Genomic DNA, 27,114 nt, shown 5'->3' with positions numbered 1-27,114 from the left:
AAAGCCAGAGAAGGCGAGGGATCAGGCCCGCGTCCCGACGGCCGGGCTGCTCCAGCGCCGAGCCCCGGGCGGGCCTCACTCACCTGGCTTGGCGGCCTCCTGCGGCCGCGGCAGTCCCAGGGAGATGGAGCCCGCCGGGGGCTTCGCTGCCTCTGGGGCGTAGGAGGCCTGATTAGGAGAAGGCAAGTAAGTGCCGGGTGTCCCCTAAAAACAACGTGAAAGGACGAGGATAACACCGCCTTTTCGCAGCGCAGCGTACACACTTGGCTGTCCAAACACCTAACCCTCCCCACCAAGTTAACCGCAGGCATTTGGGAAACAGGACGCTCCTCGTCCCAGGTGAGTAAACGAAAACGGTCTCTTCCGCAGCGGCCATCGTCTGATAACAAGCTGCGGGCCTGCCCGCACGGGAGCGGGCCACTGCCCACGACATCGGGCCCTCGGACGAGGGCCACGGGGCCATGACGGCGACAAACACGGTGGAGAGAGCGCGCCAAAGCTCTCGTCCAGCGAGGCGGCAGCATCCTAGCAGACTCAACCTCCTGACAACTCTTCAGCCTAAGACTCTGTTTATTTATTCGAGAAAGGGGCGGCATGCAGGTGCGCAGAGTGCCACGGGCTCTGCGCCACCCCCGCACCGCCTCACCCACGCGGTTCGACAGCAAGGCTCCATTTTCGCCTGGAAAACCCACAGCCCTCGATCCCAGCAAAAGCCAGGAGCCTGGCCTGGCAGGCACCACAGGGGAACGAGGGGACTTCTCATTCCCAGACACTGTCATCACCAGACCGGTCTGGCGGCTGAGAGACGCCCTGGCAAAGCTGCCTGTATCTGGCCTGACCGCGGCTGGGCGGTGGGGGTGCAGCTCTGTCAAAGCCGTGGACTAACCTCTCCACGGACTGAGGCAGGAGAGAACAGCCCGAGCGAAAAACATGCCAATCAACAACCGAAGACATGTGCACAGGGGCTGGAGAAGCCCCGCGTCTTCCCAGGGGCCTCGGGGACCTTGCAGGCCGGGTGCCGCCAAGGCTGTGCGCCTCCGAGGGGCGACCGGAAAGGCGGCGCGCCCGCGTGCCTGGCCGAGCCCACGGCTCTGGGGCAGCAGCAGCGAGGACCGAGGCCGAGGCCCCCAACCCAGACTGAGCCCTCAGGTGAGACTGGGACGCTCACTGCTTCGTGGCGCGGAACGGCAAGACCGCTCGCGAGGCACACAGAGACGCCAGGGCCCGCGTGTGACACAAGAAATCAGACTTCACAGAAGTAACAGCAACAAAAGGACACAGCAACAACCACCAATCTCAGGGAGAGGGGAGAATCTCATTTCCAGAGTCACCGCATTATGTTTTTTTCAATCGAAAATCACCAGACATGCAAAGAACGAATGACCCACACATCGGGAGGGGAAAAAAGGCAGTGAATCACAACTGCCTCTGGGCTAGAAAAAGACTTTAAATCAGCCACCCCAAGTATGTTCAGAGAACTCAGGGAACCGCACGCGAAGAATTAAGGGAAACGGCGACCGTGCTGATCCGTCCAACAGAGACTCCCAACAGAGAGACCCAGAACCACACAGATGCTCGGGTTGAAAAGGGTAACGACTGCAGCAAAAGAAGCTCTCGGCAAACTACAGACCCCGGGGAGAGCCCGTCGCCCTGACGGGCCCGGAGAGCGCGTGGCTCACACGCCTACGCGGGACGTGCTGAATGCCTCCCTCCCAGCCCGGGCACCACGGAAGGCACAAGCTCTTCACCACTTCCCTAAACACCGTTCTCAAAGTGCCGCCCTCATCGGTTTCAGAAAAGGAAAGAAGGGCACGGCCTAAAGCCCGGAAAGGAAGAAGTCGGACTGTCCTTATCTGCAGATGACACGCACACAAAGACTTAAGAAATCTACCCCCTAAAACCCAAAAGTAAGACCACAAGTCTCTCCTAGAAGCAGTAAGGGAATGCCACAGGAGATAAAGTCCAGATATGAAAATCAACTATTTTTCTATATAGCAGCAAAAACTAGAAAACAAAATTTAAAAAATGATATTTATAAAAACATAAAACATATCAGATATAATCAAGTTAACTGATAATAAATATAATAAAATAGGCACAAAATCTCTACACTGAAAGTTACAAAACACCGCTAAGAGAAACTCAAGCCCTAAATAAATGGAAAGATGAGCATGTGCATGGGTGAGGCTCCATTTTCTCAGGAATCTACACGTTGAATGAATGCCAACCAGGTCGCAGCAGGTTGCACCGAGGTCCCGCTGGAGAGCACGGGGGACTATACCCAGTCTCTTGGGATGTACGTGATTCAGGAAGACAGTATGAGAAGAGGAATACATTTACAAAGGGCCACTCTGCTGCACAACAGAAACTGACTCAACGCTGTCGATCAACTGTACTTTAATAAAACAACAACAGACTCCCAGAAGGTCCTGGTGTGGCTCAGTGGTAACCGACCTGACTGGTATCCATGAGGAGGTGAGGGTTCGATCCCTGACCTCACTGTGGGCGAAGGATCCAGCACTGCTGTGAGCTGTGGTGTGGGCTGCAGATGCAGCGTGGATCCCGAGTTGCTGAGGCTGTGGTGCAGGTCGGCAGCTGCGGCTCTGATGTGACCCCGAGCCTGGGAACTTCCATGTACCACAGGTGCAGCCCTAAAAAAGAAAAAAAAAAAGAAAAAGGAAAATCCCAGCAGAATTTTTTTGCAGGAATTGACAAACTGATTATATAATTTACATGTAAATACAAAAGACACAGAAGCGCTAAAACCATCTGGAGAAACAGAAGCCCTGCAGGACTAAGACTACATCATCTCAAGACTCACTCTAAAAGCACAGCAATCAAGACTGTGGTGCTGCTAAGAGGGCGGACAAGTGGGCAATGCGACAGAGCAGAGTCAGAAACAGAAGTGAACATGCAGTCAGGTCACTTTGGACAAAGCACGGAAGCAATCAACCGGGAGAGAGAGCAGACTTTTCAGCCAGTCGCTGGGGCTGCAGGGCCACCTGATGGGTAAGGCCCATCCTGGCCTCACACTGTACAGAGACTGGTTCCACGTGAAGCACAGAGCTAAATGTAAACACCCAACTACACAGCTTTTAGAAGAACATCTGGGAGAATATCTCCACAGCCTGGAGGCAGGTAAAGACCTCTTAAAGAGGAGTTCCCGTCGTGGCGCAGCGGTTGGTAACGAATCTGACTGGGAACCATGAGATTTTGGGTTCGGTCCCTGGCCTCGCTCAGTGGGTGAAGGATCCAGCGTTGCCGTGAGCTGAGGTGTAGGTCACAGATGCGGCTCGAATCCCACGTTGCTGTGGCTCTGGCGTAGGCCGGTGGCTACAGCTCTGATTAGACCCCTAGCCTGGGAACCCCCACATGTGGCAGGAAGCGGCCCTCGAAAAGGCAAAAAGACAAAATAAATAAATAAATAAAATGTTCATTAAAAAAAAAGACTTCTTAAAGACATCGATTAATCATGAGAGGGAGAAAAAATTATAGGTAGATGTCATCAGAATTTAAAACTTCTACCCATCAAAACATACAAGCCACAAAGAGGAAAAAAAGGGTGTGTGGGTGGGGGGGGAGAGAGAACTTTCACCCAAGATAATATAAAGAACTTCTGCAACCAAATAATGAAAAGACCCAGTAAAAACAGACAATAAGACTTAAAAACAGTCACTTCACCGTCGGATGTACAAATGGCCACAAAGTCTATGAAAAATGGGCAACATCACGTGTTTATCAGGGACACGCAGACCAAAACCACGATGAAACCACACGCCTCTTACCATGACCACAACACAAAAGGACGACCACAGCACGTGGGGCTCGGACCCTGCTGGTGGCAGCATCAAACTGGAGAGCCACTCTAGAAAACGATAAAGTGACACATACACAGACCCAGACATTCCCTCTCAGGGACTCTGCGAGAGAAATGAAAACACAGGTCTACAAAGAGCGCAGTACAAGAATGCCCGCACCAGCTCTACTCCTTGTAGCCGAAAACGAGGAGCAGTTCAAATTTCCAGCAACAAGAAAACAGGTACGCAAACTGGCATGCTGGCCCAGGGGAGCACTGGTCAGCAGAAAAAGGAAGACAGTCCCGGTGACCCAGCGACCTGGACCGATGCCTAGAAGCTCTACGCCAAGTTAAGGGAGACAGGCCCACGAGCGTGCCCGGCTCGTGACGCCACCGACAGAAGCTCAGGAAAGGCAGCCTAGCCTGTGGGGCAGAAAGCGGCTCGAGGCGGCTTCCGACGGGAAGAGCAGAGCGCCTGGGAAGGGGTGGACAGGCTCCCTGCCTTGGCGGGGCGCTCCCCGGCCATGTACCTGCTCGGCCCTCTGCACCCCAAGGTCAGACCCTGCTCCGAGGAGCCTTTACCTGCGAGATGGAGCCTCCCAGGATAAAGGACGGTTTCTCCGAGGCCACGGCGGTTTTGGACGATGGGATGAGAGGAGGCGGCGGCCGCGTGGGGCGAGTGGTCGGAAGCCGAACCCCTTCGGGGAGATTAGCTATCACTTGATGTGGAGCAGGCTGGAGGACTTGTAAAGGGAAGAAAAACACAATTCAAGAGTCCGTTTCCGCGTGGGTGCCAGCGCGCCCATCTCAACCGCTTCCCAACTTCTCAAGCACAATGAAACCCCGCGTGCGAGACGAAGCCGGGGCGAACGTTGCTGCTTTAAGCGTCTTGCCCCAACTCAGGTCACGAATGGTGCTTGTGAGGCGGAAACACCCAAAGCCCTGTCAAACCACAGCTGTCAAACTGATGCCCGTTTCCAACTATTTCTGCTTAACGTATGCAAATGGCAATCTAGTAATTTCTTCCCTCTCTCCATCACTCTTTGGACCTCACAGTGGAGGTGAGAAATAGGGTGCATCTTAGGAACAGCTGCTGTCACAACCCCAGATAATATCGATATGATGACAGCCAGTTATACGTCCTCTTTGCATCCTGCATAATTCGAGAAACATTTACTGATTCTGACTCTTGCGGACAGTTTTTTTTTGGGGGGGTCTATCTCAAGATCGGCAAAGTACATGTATCTTAAAAGGAAAGGCAGTCGAGGCCACAGCATCCACGTGTGAGCACAAACCCTCCCGTGGCCCGGTGAGTCTCAACTGAACACAACTGAGGAGGAAATGCGGAGAACGGGAACGTGACTCTGAAAGGGCACGGACATGTCCTGGGGGTAAACCCCCCACGGCCAGCCTGAGGCCGCTGGGCAGCAGCCACGGTGCGGGGGGCGCTATCTGCCTGGCGGGACACTAGGGCGGGCTGCACGCACACCGGGCCGTGGCGCGGTGTTACTGCCTTCCCTCGGAGGGAGCCTCCACGGCGGCGCTGCCCTGGCTGCGGGGCTGTGCAGCTGGGCTTCCTGCCCTAGACACGTCTGACCTCAGCGTAAGGCATACAGGCGACTGATTTTCCCACGCAAGTTAAAGTTCTCAAGATAAGGGAAGAACCCCAAATTAGAAGCGTAAGAGCAAGAGGACCGAGCCCACACCGTCCAGGGGCAGATCCGATTACACACTCCGATCACGGTCTAAACCGCGTTGGGGCATCCACCCGCAGAGAGGCTGAGAAACCCTAGAAGCCTAGCTCTGCTGGGTGAGCACCAGAACTGCGACCTAATGAAATCCTTGAAAATCCAGTTACAATTTCTCCCTTCAAAGGACAAGAACTTCTCTTTCCTCTCATTAAGAGAAGCAAATATTCTCACACATGCAATAAGGACCCTCATAACAGGCAAACGTCAGGTCAGCCAGCCATTCTGTGACTTCAAGTATGGCCTTAATTAGAGGCCACAGCTCTGAAGATTTCGACTCTTCTAATCAGCCTGCTGAAGCCCACTGCTTCATACTCAGAGAAATAAATGTCATCGAGAGACGGAAGGAGGATTTCAAAAGATGCAGACAAATTCATTGAAAAAAAAAAGGCTACACAAGCTTAGAAAACTATGGATTTTGGAGTTCCTCTGCAGCTCAGCAGTTTGAGGACCTGGCGCTGTCATTGCAGCAGCTGGGGTCCCTGCTGTGGTGTGGGTTTGATCCCTGGCTCCAGAACTTTCCCATGCCACGGCCAAAAAAAAAAAAAAAAAAAAAAACCTATGAATTTTACTGCAACAATGCTAATGAAAATTACTTTGCATAACTTACGTCCACATTAAGCACAAGAAAAAAACTAAGCATTTCAAAGGCACATGAGACATGCAGTTATATTAAGACTTAAAAATAAGATACACATATATAAAATAAGTGAAATTGACATAACTTTGGAAAATCAGAAACGCACACAGAAGAAAGTAAGAATAATCCATAACCCACATCAGCTTAATCTGTGGCACTCTGACGTCTGCCAGAACAAATTTCCATTCTTTTTTTCACTCTTTTGCTTACCTGTCTTATCCATTAATTCTTCTAGAAAAATCTAAATTTAAAATCATTTTGAGTACTTCCTCCCCAAAGTATCAATGGAATTTTCACTGGACATGCATTAAATTTACAGATACAAGAGGACTCCTGAGTGTTCTAGTTAAGGACCTAGATGTTTTTCATAATTTCACGAAACCGTTTGTAGGTATTTCGTACTTTGTGGTGAGGGAAACCATCTTTTTACTGTATGTGATCGTATATATATTGATATACACTGAGTAATGCAGATACACAAGAAAGATGTGGACTTCTGTCTATCAGTGTTTTCCTGAGAAAGTTCATAAACTTTCCTCTCAGCTCTAATAACTTCTCAGTTAATTCTTGTGGGCTTTCTAGGTGAATAACCTACCCCGTGAATAGTAACTCGCCTCTCCCCTCAAAGAGCTGACCTCCTTTTGGGCTCCTTTCCCGGACTGCACTGTGGCAGGGACGGTGGACACCGTGCAGACCCCGTCTAAAGAGAAGGGCTCCAGCATTTCAGCGTTAAGTGGAAAAAAGCGCGTGGCCGGTTTCAAACAGTCATCAGCCCGAAGCCTGAGAAGCTCTTTGGTTTACTGAGATACTCCAACAGCCAGAGAGGACAGTCATGTCAGCTAACGGGAAGCCGTGCCACGGGAAGAGCACCGTGCATCGCAGCAGGTGCCTCGTCCAGCCCTCGGGACTGGCAGGATCGTACTCGCCGTCTGACAGAGGAGGAAGCGGAAGCTCAAAAGAAGCCCAGCTGATGGCCCGACCACGGCCGAGAGCAGTGTGACTCCTGGCCCTGGGCTCGACACCTCAACGCAGCGTCTCCCCGAGCCCCAGGGGTCGACGTTTCCGACGCCTCTGGGGTGACCGGCGGCGCGCTCCTCGCTCCTCCTTGGCCGGATCAGCGTGATCACTGAGCACCCGCGTCCTCACACTGTGCGGACTCACGAAACAGACTGACTTCAAAGGAAAGCACGTCTCCCCTTCCTAGAGGAGACGCGGAAAGTTAACTCGACAGTGAGTGTGCTCTAAGGTTAGCGTCTGAGGTTTTTACCACTTCCAGTAAGTCTGCAGAAAAATACACTTTGTCCTAAGTGTTAAAGACGGACATTCGGATGGTTCTAGACACAGCGATTTAAATTGTGTACGCAGCTGAAAAAAGAAATAAAAGCAACAAAATAAACTAGACTGAGTTTCACAGAAGCATCAATTCCCTTTTTGTTTTTGCTTTTATTTTTTGGGGCCACACCTGCCCTACAGCCCAGGGTAGGGGTCGAATCCGAGCTGCAGCTGCCGACCTGCGCCACAGCCATGGCAACGCCAGATCCAAGTCACATGTGCAACTTACAGCACAGCTCGTGGCAACACCGGATCCTTAACCCACTGAGCAAGGCCAGGGATCGAACCTGCATCCTCACGGATTCTACTTGGGTTTGTAACCTGCAGAGCCACAACAGGACCTCTCTCAATTCCTATTCTGATTGGATATATATTTTTTTAAACCTGCCTTAGAATTTCACTTCTAACTCTATCTTGACATGTATAACTTTGAGTTCTTTCCCTGCAGAAAAATGGCTGCCAACTAAAGCAGGAGTCAACTTGAGTAAATGTTACGAGGAAACTCTGAGGGTTTTTTTTTCAAGCTTTTCTACAAATGGAAAGGCTTTAAGCCACTTAAAGGGGCATATTTATAATATCCTCGGTCCCACTGACATGAAGAGAAGGGGAACACAATCTAACAGGTGCTGCCTGCTACTTTCTAAACGAGCCCATGAAGGCAAAGGCCAAACCATGGTCCTAACTCAGTTGGACTAGTCCAGTTTGGTGATGGCTTATAATCCTTATCCTCACTGTACTTAACACTCTATGATGCTGCACTGGAAACACTGTATCAAACATTCTACACACCAGCAAGTTAACTGCAAATACATACATGCATTTAGGAGAAAGCCTTTAACTGAATTCTAGGAGAGCTATAAATCCAGAAAAGCCCTGGGCACATGTTAAATAAACGTGCAGTGATGAACATACTAGCCAGATGAGCTAAAACAAAACTTAACCTTAGGATAAAATGTAATCAACCAACTCAGTTTGTAGAGAGTCACCTTCAAACAAAGGTTTTTAACAAATACTGTGGTGTTATACGGATCAAACATATCACAGTCTGGTTTTAAAGCCAGGGTATTATGATTAAAAATAAAGATGCCATTCAGATCCACACCACGTGGATTAATGCGGCAGACCACAGGGAAATGCAGTTCACAGTTTGCAGCCTCAGAATTGAGGGCTCTGGCTCCCAAATACAACCCATTCTACAAAGGAGATAAAGAAAAGAAACTGAAGGCCTTATAACTACACAATATAGACATATAAGAATGATCCAGGTATTATCAACTGAGTAACACTGAGCTTCAGCATGAGTTCAGCAAATACCTTTCTTTCTTTTTCCTCTGCTGCACCTGCAGCATGTAGAAATTCCCCAGCCAGGGACTGAACTTGTCCCACAGCAACGACCTGAGCCACTGCAGTGACACCACCAGATCCTTAACCTGCTGTGCCACAAGTGAACTCCATCAAATACCTTTTGAATGTCATTCTTTTCTGTTTTAATTCTGCCTCACAAAACTTATTCTAAGTAACTTATGTAAAGAATAGATAAACAGACATTTAAATTATCCTATAATTTATGGTTCTCATAATGACAGATCCTCTCATAATTGGAATGCTTAAAGGACAATCACTTCTGCTAAATCCATTTATATCTATTTCATTTAATTCATTCCTTTAACATGTAATTCCTGAGTACCTACTGTAACAATTACTGAGTCAGGGATTAAACATTCTCTAGATGCAATATACTACAAGCCCAAAAGTTAACAACGTTTTTTTCCAACCTTCATTCAAGAAATATTCGTGTAGCATCTACTGTACTCAGACCTGGTGGGTATTAGTAACTCCGGTTCACTTTTTATAGAATTAAGATTTATACTGAAAACACTCCCAACCTTATATTTAAAACTCTCGAGGTTCCACGTGTCATGTAACTAGTAACTCACTACTGGAGTGATGGGGGAGGGAGCCAGCAGGTCAGTTAAGTACCACGGTTCCTGTTCTCGGCATCTATTAAATAGCCCTCGAAATGCATGGCATTCTAGAGCTGACAGCTCTTACATCTACACAAGGTTCTGCAAAGAGTCTTCTGACTCATCACCAAGAAAACAAAGCCACAATCAAGGAAGGCCTTCACAGTCTTACACTCTGGGCACACGGTACCAGACAGTCCTAAGTTAACTATTAACCAGCACGCATGTGCCATTTTCTAACCACGCCAGAAGAATTTACTGAAACTTGGAAATCACCTTTCTTCTTTCTTAAAAAGAAACTTCTTGAGTACACAAAACTCAAATCTGTCACTTGGGGTAACAACAGGGACACGCAATGAAAACAGCACCTTCAGGGCCTCTATGGTACCACACATGTACTAACATGAGAATGCCACATACTGTGTTACATACAAAATCATGCTGTGTTCTATACCACGAAACGACACTGAATGCTCCCTCCTTCTTATGGGGTGTAATCCCCGCAAGACAGGGATTTAGCTGGATTAGACAGCCGGCCATATTGTCTGCACTTGGGGGCTGAGAAAGGTCAGGTGGCTTGCCCACGGGGCACACAACTGGTAAATGCCAGGGTGTGGGGTAGCTCAAGGTCTGATGGGCTAAATGCCACGTGACGTTGTCCCCCATCCTATCAGAGACTTAGAGCATGACCCTGTCATGCAGGTGACGTGCTTGGAGAACCGGGTAACTGTCCCCGACTCTGAAAATTCAGAGGAATGTAGCATAAAGCACGGCTTTTATACAGTGATCTCGCTCAGATGAACATCAGACGATTCACTTGAACAAGAGGTCTACGGAAACTGTCACTGCCAGCCTTTAATAGTCACTAATACTGGCACTTCTTAAGAGTGGGCCTGAGGTCAATGGAAAGGAATTTTGTCGTTCGGGATAAGAGCCATAAATCAAGTTAAAAGCACTATGGACACTACTTTTGTTTTTGGCCACACCCGCGGCACGCGGAAGTTCCCGAGCCCGGGATTAAACCCACGCCACAGCAGTGACCAAAGTTCCTGCGGTGACAACACCGGATCCTTAACCCACTGCGCCACCAGGAAACTCCAGGACACTGCTTTTATTTATTATTTTTTTAGGGCTGAACCCACAGCATGTGGAGGTTCCCAGGCTAGGGGTCCAATCGGAGCTAGAGCCGCCAGCCTACACCACAGCCACAGCAACACCCGATGCGAGCCGCGTCTGTGACCTACACCACAGCTCACGGCAACACCTGATCCTTAACCCCCTGAGCGGGGCCAGGAATGGAACCCGCAACCTCACGGACACTGGTCAGATTGGTTACCCCTGAGCCACGGCGGGAACACCCCAGGACACGCCTTTTAAACACAGCTTTGTTTTCCGTCAAGAAGGTCCTTTGTGGTGAGAGCTCTACCCACCTTCCCACTCCCTGCCGGGACTCTTGGAGGCCCCACAGGGGCTGGTGGAACCTCTGCACTCCAGGTCTATCTGCTCTTGTCTCTGCCGCTGTTCCTCGAGGAGTGCCGACTCATGCATGGCTTTGATGTGTCGCTGGTAGAGGGCATAGCCGCTCACTGGAGTTCCGACTGGTATGTTACACGGGGTGCAGGAAACCTACAGGAAGGAAGAAACCCTGAACCCACCAATGACCAACAAAACAGTAAGCACCGCTGTTGTCAACAGCGCAAGTGTCTGTGACATGACCGGCTGAAGTGGTGTTATCTGCTCTGTTTTGTTTTTAGGGCCACACCCACAGCATGTGGAGGTTCCCAGGCTAAGGTCCAATAGGAGCTGTAGCCGCCGGCCTACACCACAGCCACAGCCACGCCAGATCTGAGCCACGTCTGCGACCTACACCACAGCTCACGGTAACGCCGGATCCTTAACCCACTGAGCAAGGCCAGGGATCGAACCCACAACCTCATGGTTCCTAGTTGGATTCGTTTCCACTGTGCCACAACGGGAACACCGATTTTATCATTTTTTACAGCAAAGTAATCGTCAAGCACAACGGTAAAAATGCAGAACGTGGAGTTCCCATAGTGGCTCAGTGGCTAACGAATCCGACTCACAAATTTCTGAGACGTTTCTCCACAAGTTCCATACTCACAAACTGCCTACCTAACGACTCCATGGATATCTCAAAGCCCCTCAGAAGTCTAACCAAAACAGCACTTTTCATTTCACAGTGCCAGTCCTTAACCCACTGTGCCACAAGGGAACTCCTGAACTCAACTGCTTTGGTCCAACTGGAACTTCTTTCCTACATGGAGTCCTCTTTAAGTGTCCCATTAAGAAGATGCTCTCCTTCCTCTCAACTGCCCATAGAATGTTTTTCAATCTAACTGAACATCGCATTTTAAATCTTTTAACTTCTCATTGACTTTCTCTATACCTTCTTATCAGGACAAATGTCTAAGTTTCCTGAAGTCGGAGATTATGATACAGCATTGAAATGTTATCTTGAACTGGGCAGACGCTCAGTAAATGTCCATATGACTAAATCAATGAGTGAACATTTAATGATTATTTATGTAAGCATATTTACCATAAACATGCACTTAACTTTTCTTTTTTTTGTCTTTTGCTTTTTAGGGCCGCATCCATGGCACATGGAAGTTCCCAGGCTAGGGGTCCAATTGGAGCTACAGCTGCTGGCTGTACACCACAGCCAGCTTGTACACCACAAGCTCACGGCAACGCTGGATCCTTAACTCACTGAGCAAAGCTAGGGATCGAACCTGGGTCCTCATGGATGCTAGTCAGATTCGCTTCTGCTGAGCCACGACGGCAACTCCAGCACACACTTAACTTTTACATGTTATTGTGACAGGAAATAAATATTTATCCTCTGAAACCAAGCAAGAGCTAGAACAAAACTAAGAAACTGCGACCCAAGACTGGAATTGAGGATCAAAAGGAAGTCAAGCGCGTAGAGATTATTCAGATGTGAACTTACAACTAAAAAGAGTTCAGATAGTAAATTTCTCTTTAGGGCCACACCAGCAGCATATGGAGGTTCCCAGGCTAGGGGACTAATCTGAGCTGCCAGCCTACACCACAGCCACAGCAACACCAGAGCCAAGATACACCTGCGATCTATGCCCCAACTTGCACGGCAATGCCAGAGCCTTAACCACTGCGTGAGGCCAGGGATCAAACCCGCATCTTTGTGGATACTATTTGGGTTCTTAACTCACTGAGCCACAACGGGAACTCCAAGATATTAAATTTTATATGATTTTTTATAGCTAAAAAAAAAAAAAACAACAACAAAAAACAAGCACTAGAATTCCTGTTGTGGCACAGTGGAAACGAATCCAACTAGGAACTGTGAGGTTGCAGGTTCAATCCCCGGCCTTGCTCAGTGGCTTAAGGATCTGGTGTTGCCGTGAGCTGTGGTACACGTTGCAGACACAGTTCGGATGTGGCATTGCTGTGGCTGTGGCGTAAGCCAGCAGCCACAGCTCCGATTAGAACCCTAGCTTGGGAATCTCCATATGCCAAAGGTGCAGCCCTAAAAAGACAAAAGACAAGAAAAAAAAAAAAAAATCAAGCCTCCAAAGCTCTTCGTTTCTCAGCTCTGCTTTTCTTACTTACGTTAGAAACTTACCATTGGTGGGATAACAGCAGCTCGATGCTGAAGCTGCGGCAGGTCCAGCGGATTTGCTTTTATTGGGGATGAGACCAGCATAGATCCAGTGGGGTTCAACAAGGAGGGCTTTGAGTCCAAAGGAAACATTCTGCAAATACAATAAAAAGAAGATAAATTAATATATTCTTTTTTTTTTTTTTTTTTTTTTTTTGGTCTTTTTGCCATTTCTTGGGCCGCTCTCACGGCATATGGAGGTTCCCAGGCTAGGGGCCTAATCGGAGCTGTAGTCACTGGCCTACGCCAGAGCCACAGCAACGTGCGATCCGAGCCATGTCTGCGACCTACACCACAGCTCACGGCAATGCCAGATCCTTAACCCACTGAGCAAGGCCAGGGATCGAACCTGCAACCTCATGGTTCCTAGTCAGATTTGTTAACCACTGAGCCACGATGGGAACTCCAAATTAATATATTCTTATTTAGGACTCTAAACATATAATCACCATAATTCCTTCTAAGTTAATATGTGTACATGCACACACTGTATCATGTCAGCTGTATGAGATATCTGAAGAGCAAAGAGAAAGGAATCAATGATGCTAATTTTCCAGGTAAAGAAACCCAATATTGACTTACAGATTGGAATGCATCTGAATTTAACCATCTGTACTTAACCAACAGAACAGTCTGAATAAATGACATCATAAAACGATAGGTCCTAATTTACCGCTAACATAGGTTACAAACTAGCTACATGTTACAGAATGTTTTCCTAGTATCACCGCGTATTTTTTAAGATATCTGAATAAACCACCACCACTGTAAAAACGAGAATTTCACCCCAAATTCGAGACTCCTGGTTTCCCATGGAAAATGGGCAGAATGGCAAAGCAGGAAGAGGCAGCAGCCCTCAAGCGACGGCGTGCTCACCTTGCAGGGCTGCCCTCCACACAGCGTGTACCCCACTCGCCCCCACCACCTGGCCCTCCACCCGCTGCACCGGTTTCAGGACTTGCAGGTGAGGTCAGGACACCCACTTCTCGAGCTGGGAAATGACACTCTAGAGCCACACCTTACAGGCCCCGTCCTACTTCCCAGTGTTGTCAGTGACGAGGGAGAGAGCAACAATTTACAAGGCGTAAATTGATCAGAAAATCAGAATGTGTCGAAGAACATAATCTACACTTTACACAAAGAATAAAGACAGTATTAAGGACACAGGACACTGGCGTTCCCGTTGTGGCTCAGGGGTAATGAACCCCACCACCATCCAAGGATGCGGGTTCCACCCCGGCCCTGCTCAGCTGGTTAAGCATCCAGCGTTGGCGTGAGCTGTAGTGTAGATCGCAGACACGGCTCGGATCCCATGTTGCTGTGGCTGTGGTGTAGACCAGCAGCTGCAGCTCCGATTCGACCCCTGGCCTGGGAACTTCCATATATGGCGGGTGTGACCCTAGAAAGAAAAAAACAAAAGACACAGAAAATTGCAAGTGTTCTTTTGGTAGTTTGGAACTGAACTTTAGAGTTCCACCCGGAGACCACACGTTTATACAGAATTTCACGACTCCTTCAAGTTCTTTTCTTAGGGGCCCCTCTCCCTCAGGATTGCTGCCTACGTCTGATACGAGGGGGGCAACAGCGTGCAGCAGGCGGCCGGTCAGACCCTGGCTCAGCCCTCAGCCTGGCGCTCGCCAGCCGTGGTGCTAGAACACCATCGAACATCACAACGATTTCTGGGAGACACTCAAATTTTCATTCCACGAGAAAGGAGACAATAATGGCAACCACTGGTTTTTCAGAAAATTGAAGGTTCTGGCACTTTTCCCTTTTCATCCCACAGCAACTGAGATTTTAACTGTCCCAGGCTTTAGAGTAAATCATCAGTGGGTTCGAGCTGCGTGGTCCCTCTTTAAGCATGTTTTTCCGAAAAGTCTCATCTAAAAATAGAATTATCTGTGTTTTGCACTGTTGGCTTCAGCAAGATAAATTTATAAATGAAGGAAATAATTATAAAAAAGCCTCCTTGGAGACGCCACCATTGTCACGTTATTATTCTCGCATCAAGTCGCATTCTAGAATATGTAAGATACAAAATACACTGGGTGCAGACAGAGCACAGTGACACCACAACGCCACAGTGTGAGCTCTGAACAGAGTCTGGCTGTTGAGTGGCTTATTTTCTTCTTTCTTATTAAAAAAGGGGGGAAAAAAGAACAGCTGAATTGGGTTAAGTGATGTTTTCATCGAATTCATTTTTAGAATTTGCACCGATCGAACGTTCTACTGCATTCTAGGTGATTCCCCTTCATTCAAGGAAAAGGAAGCACCCAGGAAATAAAATATACCAAATAAAGCAGTATCTGCTCTTGAAAAATATATCTACTTTCACTGTAATTTTTAGAAAAACCAGGCATCTGCATATTATTACTGTGATTAAAAGTAGTTATAAACTACCTCGTACTGTACCTGATATCTTTAGTTACAAAAATGCAACTGGCGCCAAGGACCAGCACCACCAGCACCAGCGCGAGGGGAGGTTGAGCCTTCTCGGGCCCTGCACCGCGCGCGGCTCACGCGCCCCTCCCCCGCCCCCCCCCCAATCTCCAGGCACCTGGGGGGCTGGGCCAAGTTGGGGCCACCTCCCTCCTCCACCCTCGTGCCCAGAGACGCGCACCTGCGGCGGAACCCCTTTTCCTACCACGTGGGCCGCAGGTCACGACCCCCTCGTTTCCCTGGGAGCCAACGACCCCGCAGCGGACTGTGCCGCCCCGGCCCCGACGCCCCCGCTCACCGCTGCCTGTCCGGCTCGGCGTCCACGTCCTCGTCGGCGCTGCACGTGGCGCTGGAGTCGTGGTCCGACGCGGGCTCGGGCCTCGGGGCGCCGTCCTCGCGGGGCTCCGGCTGCACCGTGTCCCCGTCCACACGGCCCGGGCTGCCCGGCGCCCGCGGCTCTGGGTCCGCTGGCTCGGCCGCGGGGGGCCCCGGGGCAGGAGCCGCGTCGGCCCCGCGCTCCTCGGGCCCCGCGTCCATGGGCTCCGCCGCCGCGGCGGCCAGGTCGCCGGCCGGGGCCTGCTCGCCTCCGTCCTCGGCCGCGCCGGGGGCGGCCGCGGGGGGCGACGCGCCGGGCGCCGGGGCCTCTGGCTGGGCCGCGGGCTCCGTGCGGTCCTCGCCGGGCTTGACAGCTTCAACTGGTGAAGGAGAAGGAGCACTTTCTGTATCAGAACTATTTTCAGCACCTTAAAGATAATGATACAGCATAAAGATCTGATAATGAACACGTGTCCGGTGGTGGCAGAAGCCGAGCTTCAGCGTACATCGTCCTCTGGTGACCCCCCGAGTCTAAGGCCCTGGGGAGCGAGGGGGACGAGCGGTGACACCCCCCCCCCCCCCCCCGAGTCTAAGGCCCTGGGGAGCGAGGGGGACGAGTGGACCGGCTAGGCCTTCGCAAACTGAAAATGCTTTGCATGTCTAAAAGCAATTCATAGGGAATTAGAAAAACAAGGAAAGCCAGAACAGCACAACCACACCAAAAAGCACTCCCCCAAACGCTAACACCCCGGGTCGGTTCTGCCGGCCTGGTCCCGGGCTTTTCTCTCTACCCCAGGGAGCTGCAGGTGGGGACAGCCCTGCCAGTGGAACACAAGCCCCCCCGCCAGTCGCTTCTCAAACTTCAGTTTTTCGGGAGGGCACGTTGACAACGTAAAAAGGGAGATAGGAAAAAGCAACTTAAACGATATACTTTATTTAACCCAATATATGCAAAATGTCACCATTTTAAATGTCACCAGTATTGAAAACCCGTAATAAGACGGTTTACCTTCTTTGGTATTAGTCTTCAAAATCTGACTATATTTTCCAATTTCAGCACATCTCAGTTTGGGCACAGTCATGCCTTGGTGTCTACAGGGGACTGATTCCAGGACAAGCCCCTCCCGCACCACAGGTACCAAAATCCACAGGTGCTCAGGTCCCTCAGGGCAAACGGTCTGTATTTGCAATAACCTATGTGATCCTCCCTATACTTTAAATTACCTCTACGTAACTTACAGTACCTTACAAAAGAATACAAATGCTGTGGAAATGGCTGTACATACAACATAAATGCTACGTAAAGCGGTGCCACTCTGTGAAACACAAGTTTTGCTTTTTGGAACTTTCTGGAATTTTTTTTTTTTCCTGAGTATTTTCAACCCATAGTTGGTTGAATCTGCAGATGCAGGACCCTTAGATAAAGAAGGAAGAGAAGTCACATTTTAATAACTCCATGGCCACATGTGTGTTTGCGGGCTACCACATCAGACGGCAAAGCTCCAGAATAATTACTACATAATTTTTTAGCTAACATGATCACACTGGTTCTTTCCCATTGTTTGTGCCATTTTATAAATATACCCTTGATGCCCTGACCTCTTTGGCCACGTGTCTCCAAGGAATCACAACTTCAGTATGTCCTACACGGGACATGTACTGAGACTCCCAACTCCCGGATCAGGTTTAGTGTTTACTATCCGCTAGAAACCATAAACCTAGGAGTCATCTTGTAAACCTTCTCCCGCTTATCATCATGTCCTGCCTAGATGAGTCTCAGATACTCCCTCTAAAAATATTCCTTTAATCCAGCCACTTCTGTCCAATGCCACAACTGCCACGCGCCTCCAAAAACAACTCTTCTTCTCATCTCCAGCCCAGACCATTCCTACGACAAAGCCAAAATGAGCTTTTTATTTTTAAATTTGTTTTGGTTGTACCCACCCACACCATGTGGAAGTTCCCAGGCCAGGGATGGAACCCTTGCCACAGCAGTGACAACGCCAGATCCTTAACCCCGTAAGCCATAAGGCAAGTCCCAGAGTGAGCTTTTTAAAAGCCAAATCTTGCCCAAACTTGCATTCCCTCCCTCTCAAAACATTTCACTCTTGGGATAAAGTTCCAAACTTTGGAGCATGGCCTTGTTGCAGCCCCCTGGCTCCATCAGGTGCCCTGAATTCTCTGTGTCCCATAATCAGCGGCCTCCTCTCAGTTCTGTGACTGCCCCATGTGGCCCCTAGCACAGATGTCACACGTTCTGGATAGCTTTCAGCACTTTTCCCTTTGGATATTAGACCAACTATTACATGCTTTAAAAAAGTCTTCTATCATTTCCTTAACAAAGCTGACTTTTGCCACGATGACTCCAATACCGCATGTACTGATAATACTCACATTTTACACTTACTCACAATTACGTGATGTGATAAATACCCTAAGGGCAAGGATCATATATTTTGCTCATCATCTAAGTCTTAGTGACAGGCACAAGGCCGAGTGCCTGGCACCGAGCAGACTCCACCACCTGCTGAAGCACAAATGGCACGAATGGCTGTGAGTGTGTCTACACACTGTGTTCACCTTCCTCTACTTCTGGACCTTTGGGCTACTTCCATCCTGACACCGCCATAAAGAGTCCTACGGAGTGTTCCCTTCAGCACTAGGTTTGATTATCTTCTTCAAAGAGACTACAAGACAACAAAAAATCTATATCTACCTAAAATGAATACACCTCTAATAAAAATCCCAATGAGCTATAAAGAAAACATTCTTAAACTAGATAAACCAATTTATACGAATGAGTCTCTGAGAAAAAAACCAAGCAAACGAGAAGAAAACAAAAGTGCTTCTTGCCTCCCCAGATACTTAAACTTTCTGTAAGGCCAACGGACCACAACATGCTTGGAGCCGCCACAGAGCAACAAACTCAATCAGTGGAGTGGAGGACAAGGTCCAGGATCAGGTTCCAACGTGCGTGAAAAATTAACACATGCCAAAGGTGACACTTTAAATCACTGATGACTTGTTTATTAACAAACTAGCTTTCCCAGAATCGGCTCTTTGTCTAGAAGAAAAACATGGACCCTGTCTTACTCTATGCAGAAAAATAATTCCACGTGGAATAAAGATTTTTAAACCTCTAAGATACGTACTACAGGATACGTATAACCTCAGGAGGTACGCGGCAGTCTCATCAGCAAAATGCAATCTTTGAAGCTCTGCATGTGTCATTTACACAAAAAACAGTCAAATGAAAACTTAACCGACCATTTGGGAAAGAATGCTTTCCCTGCAGAACATCACATTTCAAAACTCTACAAAATTCACTCTTTCCTTCATTCGAATATGTACTAAACACCCACCACGGAGGGAGCTGTTTGAAGTCTTGGTGACACGGCAGTGGGGAAAAAAATTACACTCAATGGAGCTGAAATTCTACTGTGAACAGACCACAAACAATAAAGAGGTGAGGCGTCAGGTGGGCACAAGAGCAGAGACTAGAGAACAAACGGGGGACCGGTGGGTAAGGAGGCACTGGCGAGCTCAGGGGACATTTCAAGAGGCCCAAAGGCAACGGGGCAGCTCATCCCAGGTAGAGACTGGCACGCGGAAGAGCCCCTCAAGTGGGTGTTCACGTCGGTCGGGAGCAGCCGAGAGGACGGGCGGGGGGGGGGGGGGGGTCAGGCCCTGTGGACTCTTAAAAAGAGAGAAGTACAGACCCAGAGCAGGACCGGTGGCCGTCAGAGGCAGGCGGGGAGGGCGGGCTGAATGGAGGGAGGCGCCCAAGGTACCCAGCCCCGGCAGGCACCTACGTCCTGGCGATGTCACGTTCGGCGTGGTGACTGCAGTTAATGCTGTGCTGTGAGTCTCAGAGCTGCTACAAGGAGCATGAAAAACTCCCCTCACAAGAAAAAAAACTAGCTGTATGTATGCTGGGTGTTGAGCAGACCTGCTGCGACCCATTCACAACATACACACACATCGAGAGAGTATGCAGCACACCCGAAACTAAGCCACTATTCGGTGTCAACGGGGTGTCAACCGACACCAGCAGCAAAGAACGTGCTGAGCAAGCAGAGGGGCCTCTGGTGGCTTTTATCCTCCACAGGTGAGAATCCGGAGGCGGGGACAGCTGATCGGATTTACACCATGTACGGTCCACCCCGGCTATTCCTCAGAGGAAAAAATACAACGGAACAAAGAGCAGCAAGCATGTTCTAGGACCGACCCGAGGCTCTGCCTCCAGCGGCCGCCTCACCCCCCTTGGGCCAGAGCCTGACCGCGCAACCGACACGGGCTTCGGCGGGGCCTCCGGCGGCGCAGGAGGACGCAGCCGGCTGGAGGAGACCGCGCTGTACTCCCTTCTCTCTGACACTTTCCAAATGAAACTGAGTCGAAGGAACTGGAGGACCCCCCCATGCCCGTGGCAACTTCGCTTCCTACTCACAGGAAACCACTCTAGACGCCACAACACAACCACTCGGACACACGGGCACGCGTGACCACGCCGCCTGCTCCAGAGCCACCGGAAGCATTCTTTTCATACCTCACTTAACCTTAATAGCCCTACTTGAAGAAGTGAAAAAAGCTTCACACTGAGACAAAGTAACAGGAAGAAAACAGCAGAAAAAAGTCACTTTGTGGTGCTCAGTCTCTGAGACTCTGGGAACCCACACGCATGGGTAGGGTTCTTGGTTCTGAAATAAACATATGTATGATAAATGGGGGTGGCCCTTGTTATGAACTGAATTGTGTTTCCTAAAAACGTTTGTTAAAGCCCTAACCCTCGCAACGCTGTCCTGGGAAACAGTGCCCTTCAGGAGGTAGTTCAGGTTAAATGAGATCCTAGGGACGGGGCCCTAATCCAACAGCACTGGTGCCCTTCTTTGCGGAGACACCAGAAGCACAGGGGTACTGAGAAAAGGCCAGCGGGGGACAGCCAGAGGCGGCGTCTGCAACCAGACAGAGGGTCCCCAAGCAGCGCCGTCACACTGATCCCAGCCTCCAGAACTGCGCGGAAGCCACTCCTGCAGTGTACGCCACCCGGTCTGTGAAACACGGGCTTCCTGCACATCCGTGGCCCAGGGACCACGAACTACAGGCCACGAGTCCACGCAACGCACACTCTGCTGACCTCTTCCCGGCGGCCGGAGCACCTCCCTCCAGCCTGGGCTCAGCCGGCTCCACCGTTCCCTTCACTTTTGAACACCTGCCTCATTTTTCACAAAACCTCAGAGTTAAGTTTACTGATTGTTCAAAGCCAAAGCCAAATTTCAAGACAAATTTTAAGTTTAAAATCCAACAACTGGTAGGAAAAAAAACCAAAACCTAATATTTTTAAAACTCCCTGAAGTTAGAGAACCTCTTAAGCTTAAAATATGAGCCTGCAAAGGAAAATGTAAACAGCTCTAATTACCTGCAGAGTTTAAGCTCTGGTAATTTAAAGATAAAAGAAAAAGCAAATGGGAGAGAGAAAATATATTTACACACACAAAACATGAAAAAATTTAACGTATATCCTAAGGAGCTACACCTTTGCGAAAACTGTGAAAATCTCCACTTCGGAAAAGGGCGATTTACAAAAGAAACCCACAGAAACTTCGATCGTAAAGTAAGCTAAGATGAAACAGACCTCTTTTTTTAATTAGCGAAAGCTCAAGAAAATAGTTACTTTTTAAGAAACCTGTCACTAGTTTGTTCAAATTGGCTTCTCAGATTGACATTTTTTTCTGCCAGTGCTTCTAGGGTCATGACAACTTTTTATGCGAGAATATGCGTATGTCGTGTGGGAGTCTTCGTAAACCCGGAAACAAACCAAACCCGACGGCCGGAGATGGAGCCGATGTTGCTGCTGGCACACACCCGTGTGGCAAGGCCAGGGCCTCTGGTCGGGAGGGCGCCCGGCCCACGAGGGCAGCCCGGCCTCGGGAAACACCACCCCGGGTCGCGGGTGCCCGGCTGCGCCACGGAGACACTGATAGGCAGCTTCCTACACAGTCAGGTGACCAAGCGCACGTCACCCCCTGGCGGCAAAAGCCACAGGCAGGCGCGAGAAGAGGTACCTTCGCTGTCCTCGGGGTTCTCCTCCTCGTTGGAGGCTTCGATGTCCTCGTCCTCCTGCGCAGAAACAGTGGACGCCACGCTCTCGCACTGTGACACGTCCCGCTCCTCCCGGGGCTTCCGCGAGGTCTAGGGGAGTGAGACAGGCCAAGGCACTTAGGGTTTTAAACAGCGAAAAGCAAAGGGACCCCTGAGCAGAGGCAGGACTCGGGCATGCAGGCAGCAGAGCGCCGGCAGTGTCCGCCCTCCGGGGTCCACTAGCTGACCTTGGTGCAGGGAGCTCACGTCCAGCACACTGACCACAAGTCCCATCGGAGCCATCTGGGGAACCGCGCGTCACAACGCAGGTACCGACAGCCTACATCACAAAACTCCTGCTCGTCTCCCCTCCGAGCAAATGTATTTTTCTAATAAAAATAACGTGGTGCAAGACACAGAAAACTGTTAGGAAAAATAAGAACTGTTCATAATTCTGGCAGCTGGAGAAGAAAGAACACGGCTGCATTTCCTCCCATCTTTTCCGTGCACGTGCGTGCGCGCGCACGGACGCTCACGGGCGCCTGGGAGCAGAGCCACAGGGGCCTGTGCAGACACACACCCTGCCTTCTCTTAGCCTAATACAGCCATGAACTGAACAGACTCCTACACTCTCGAGTCTTCAAAGCTACTGTTTTTATGAATGAATCCATTAAAACGCTCTGTACCCACACGTATTGCAAGTTCTCCTGTTGAAGGCATTTAGGGAGTTTTCAAATTTTAGAGTTGTTAATCGGGCTCAGCAGCCTTCCTCACTAGCATGAAGAATTCAGCACTGTTGCTGAAGTGGTTTGACTACTGATGAGAACGAACTCCCCCTTTTTTAGAGGAGGATTTTCCCTTCTGCAAACTATGTGTTTACGTGAAATTACCCATCCTTCTACTGGGATCATTTATCTGTAAGAGTATGTTTATTTACGTCATGTAGGACGTTGGTGGATCATTACATTTCTTATCTCAGGTGGCCAAACAGAAGACGTAAGATCTCCTGTCCTTGCAGGTCCGAGGGCCCCACACCTGGACGCTCTCTGTCCCACGCTTCCGCTAGATCCCATGTTCACCAGACTCTGGCTGCCAGCCTCTCCTGGGAGAGTCCTCGCAGAAAGGAAACAAACTATTACTACCCACCACTAAAAATTACCGGTATCGTCATTATTATTTTTCTTACTCTTCCTTTTTTTTTTTTGCCACACCTGAGGCATGCAGAAGTTCCTGGGACAGGGATCGAACCCGCACCACAGCTGTAACCAGAGCCACAGATAGCAGTGACCACACCGGATCATTAACGCACTGCACCACCAGGGAGCTCCAGCTCCTCTTCCTATTCTTAGTTTAGATATGAATACACTATTTAGGATCCAAACTAAAGCACGGATTAGGTCGAGAGAAATTCATCTTCTGAAGTCAGAGAAGAGAATCAGCAGGAAGTCTGAAGACTAAGAAAAATCCATCCTTATGTTCTGGGCAAGAACACAAGGGAAGACTCCCCTGGCTCCACTTTTTAAGCCTGCGGAAGACCCCTTGAACGCTGTACTCGAAGCAGTAGCTAACAGCTAGTATGTGGGCTTCCTCGTGTCCAACCGACAGCCCACTTTTGCAAGCCTCCACCCATTCTGGCTGGCCCTTTGCTCGGGGGTCACAGAAGAGACAGCAATTTACCAAAAATGTGCCACACTCTTCACATGAAATAATCTAGTCTATCTCCGAGCATTTTCTTTACTATATGAGAGTATTCATTTTAATGCAATTATTCAAATATACGGAATATAACATCTATAGATCTTCCACTGAGTTTTAACAGATATCAGATGTTGTGCCATGTTTCATGAAAGTGAGAAATCACCCAGAGGTTAGTTGCCACGTGAAACCTGAAGCCGTATCAATACATGTTTTGTACTCTATTAGAAACCGCCCGTCTTGTCTTATTCTTTGGCGGATTAAAACCATTCATGGACCTGCTGTCCATTCACGACATCCACAGTGACGTCATGAGCCGGCCATGTGAAAAATAACGAGTCATGGATTTTTCTTTTTTCTTTCTTTCTTTCTTTCTTATCCTTTTTGAGCCATACCCAGGGCATGTGGAAGCTCCAGGCTAGGGACTGAATCAGAGCTGCAGCTGCTGGCCACAGCCACAGTCACAGCGACCCAGATCCCAGACGCATATGCAACCTACACCACCACAGCTCATGGCAACACCAGATCCTTCGCCCACTGAGTAAGGCCAGGAACTGAACCTGCATCCTCATGGCTACTAGCTGGAACTCCTGGATTTTTACAATTTGGATACATTTCATGATACATCAAAACATCACACCTGCTACTGTTAGCACTGACCTCACGGAAAAGTCTTTGAGTATCGAAAAGATTTTAGAGCTAACAGGGAGGGATACCCATTTTCCAAAATTCTAAGTTTTGCTAGGAAGCTCGAAATTTAAAAGCGGTAACAAATACTATTGGTTGTTTTCTTTCAAGATAGGCTCACCCATTTTCAAGAAAATGTCCGCAAAATATTCAGGTCTGAAAATCCACAGTTTGTCATTCTTTTAAACTAAAAGTGCAGTCCATGAAACGGGGGAGACTTGGAGCTCCCGTCATGGCGCAGTGGTTAACGAATGTGACTAGGAACCATGAGGTTGCGGATTCGACCCCTGGCCTTGCTCAGTGGGTTAAGGATCCCGCATTGCTGTGAGCTGCGGTGTAGGTCGCAGACACCCCTCGGATCCCGCGTTGCTGTGGCTGTGATGTAGGCTGGTGGCTGCAACTCCCATCAGACCCCTAGCCTGGGATCCTCCACATGCCGAGGGAGCGGCCCAAGAAAAGGGAGAAAAAAGAAAGGCCCTAGAAAAGAGAGAAAAAAGAAAGGCCCTAGAAAAGGGAGAAAAAAGAAAGGCCCTAGAAAAGGGAGAAAAAAGAAAGGCCCTAGAAAAGGGAGAAAGACAAAAAAAAAGAAAAAAAGGAGGTGGGGGGAGACTGGTTTGGCTTGAGCTTGAACTCTAACAACTGCAAGAATGCCCTGCTCTGGGAGCCACCACCACCCGGGACACAGCAAGGGCTCTCTGCTCCCTCCCATCATCCTGTGGGCGGGGGGCAGGGTTCACTACGGCAGGTGTGCTTCCTCCAGAACAATCTTGCGAGAAACTGCCATTAAGGCCAAACAAGAAAAACCAGCCACCAGCAACTGCTCAGAGATGCCAACCATGCAAAGCGGAATAAGGCGGTGCCCCGCGGGGCTGGCACGAAGGTACCAGCGCTCACTCACAGCTATACTGACACCTCGGAACAAATGGCAAGACAGTAGGAAGGGGGAACCTTCTTCGTGTTTTTATGGAAACAGTTTTGACCTCAAGGAACCTCAAAGAGCTCTGTGGACTGTAAGAACATTGGAAATTCCTGCTTAAGAAATTTTCAGTCATCTTACACTTGCTGGTTTTAGTATTTACCCCAAAGAGTCTTTCTGAGAAAATGTTTTTTTAATAAGCCAGACCAGCTCATTCAACATCGTCAACAGAACTCCAAGGACGTTCTCAGTCCAAACTGCATGATGCTTATGTACACTTTTCCTGTCTTTCCTTCTGCCCCCCCCCCTTTTTTTTTGGCTGCAACCGTGGCATGTACAGAAGTTCCAGGGTCAGGGATCAAACCTGAGTTACAGAAGCATCCAAGCCAGAGCAGGGACAAGGCCAGATCCTTAACCCACTGAGCCATCAGGGAACTCTGAAAATGCTTCTATTTTTCAAATCCAATCTACAGTAATTCATAAGTACTGAACTGCCATTCCCAGTAACAAATTCTACACCATGGGCAGTAAATAAACAGTCAACTTGTGCCCAGAAACTAGGGTATCCTTTACAGGTACACGCAGTTAATAAAAATACAAGATAGAAAAGTTTCCTTCAAAACCAATCTTTGAAGCTAAAGAAAGGAAAAAATAGTAAGTAAAAGACTCATTACCTCAGACATACTCACTTTCTGTTTATGCTGCTGCAAGAGGTTGTCAAGATTGTGTCGCCTCTTATAGTTAAAATAGAAGTTTTTACATTGGGCTTCACTTTTCGTTCCCACCATTTTGGCAATTGCTGCCCAGTTTCGACCGTGTTCTACTAGACCTGTATTTCAACAACAGACCAAGCATTAAGTGAACAGTCACCTGATAAAGCAATCAAGAAAAATAATAAAATCAACTGAATCACTGCATTCACAATCATTAACACAAAAATTTATTTTCAATGACATTTTTTTTCTTTTCTTTTTTCTTTTTCCCTTTTACGGCTGCACCTGCAGCACATGGAAGTTCCTGGGCCAGGAGTCAAATCGGAGCCACAGATGGGGCCTACACCACAGGAACACTGGATCTGAGCTCATCTGTAACCTACTCGGCAGCTCGCAGAAACGCCGGATCCTTAACCCACTGAGCAAGGCCAGGGATCAAACCCACATCCTCACAAAGACAATGTTAGGTCCTTAACCAGCTGAGCCACAACAGGAACTCCCTTTTACTGAACGACATACTTCAATACCTGTTGAAATGTGATGGATACAAAACTCAACAGCTCTTGTCTTTCTAAAGTTGAGCCATGCTCACTAAGAGTAGGGCTCGGCCTCCTCCTTGTTCTGTATCTCCCAGAGGGTTGGGGCAATGGCAGACACACAGCAACAGCTCGAACACTGTAAACTGAGGGATTAGATACTTCTCAATCTTTGGAAATAGCCTCTCAATACCAGGTTAAGAGGTGATTGAAGGCAGAAGATGCACACAAAGCACAGGTGGACCTAAGGACCTGTCTTCAGTCCACTCTCGGTCTCGGAGGTCCTCCAAGCATGAGCCAATGCTTCTGGAAACGTGCTGCACCACCATGCCTCACAATCTGACACGTCTTCCAAAAAATAATACATCTGTGCACACATATACAGGTGTGCAAGAAAGAGGATATGTAAATGCATAAATACAGAGAGATATTTTATCTTATTCATCTATTTTTGCTTTTTAGGGCCCCACTCAAGGCATATGGAGGGTCCCAGGCTAGGGGTGTAATTGGAGCTACAGCTGCTGGCCTATGCCACAGCCACAGCAATGCCGGATCCTTAACCCAGGGCCGCGAGCCGCATCTGTGACCTATACC

The 27,114-nt window shown here is 49.0% G+C and overlaps 1 protein-coding gene across 45 annotated transcripts in view; it reads right to left on the bottom strand.

Annotated features, from left to right (window-relative positions):
- NCOR1 (nuclear receptor corepressor 1) overlaps positions 1-27,114 on the bottom strand; it is a 135,720-nt gene that overhangs the window by 27,750 nt on the left and 80,856 nt on the right. For 30 of the 45 annotated variants that reach the window (XM_084986273.1, XM_084986286.1, XM_084986290.1 and 27 more), the window contains 7 exons: positions 25,946-26,100; positions 21,958-22,084; positions 15,879-16,323; positions 13,106-13,235; positions 10,911-11,106; positions 4,379-4,539; positions 84-204 (listed from right to left, as the gene is read on the bottom strand). In XM_084986273.1, coding sequence (XP_084842399.1) covers positions 84-204; positions 4,379-4,539; positions 10,911-11,106; positions 13,106-13,235; positions 15,879-16,323; positions 21,958-22,084; positions 25,946-26,100 — 1,335 coding nt within the window. The remainder of the gene's footprint in view (positions 1-83; positions 205-4,378; positions 4,540-10,910; positions 11,107-13,105; positions 13,236-15,878; positions 16,324-21,957; positions 22,085-25,945; positions 26,101-27,114) is intronic. The other 15 variants (XM_084986293.1, XM_084986296.1, XM_084986305.1 and 12 more) reach the window with 4 other exon arrangements.

The sequence above is a fragment of the Sus scrofa genome, chromosome 12 (genome assembly GCF_054392235.1).
Source record: "Sus scrofa isolate SSC_HxYL_T2T_F1_AM1 chromosome 12, Sscrofa_HxYL_maternal_Yorkshire_Landrace_v2.0, whole genome shotgun sequence".
Taxonomy (NCBI): domain Eukaryota; kingdom Metazoa; phylum Chordata; class Mammalia; order Artiodactyla; family Suidae; genus Sus; species Sus scrofa.
Note: the sequence above shows the minus strand (reverse complement) of the source record. Positions and strands in the feature narration are given on the sequence as shown.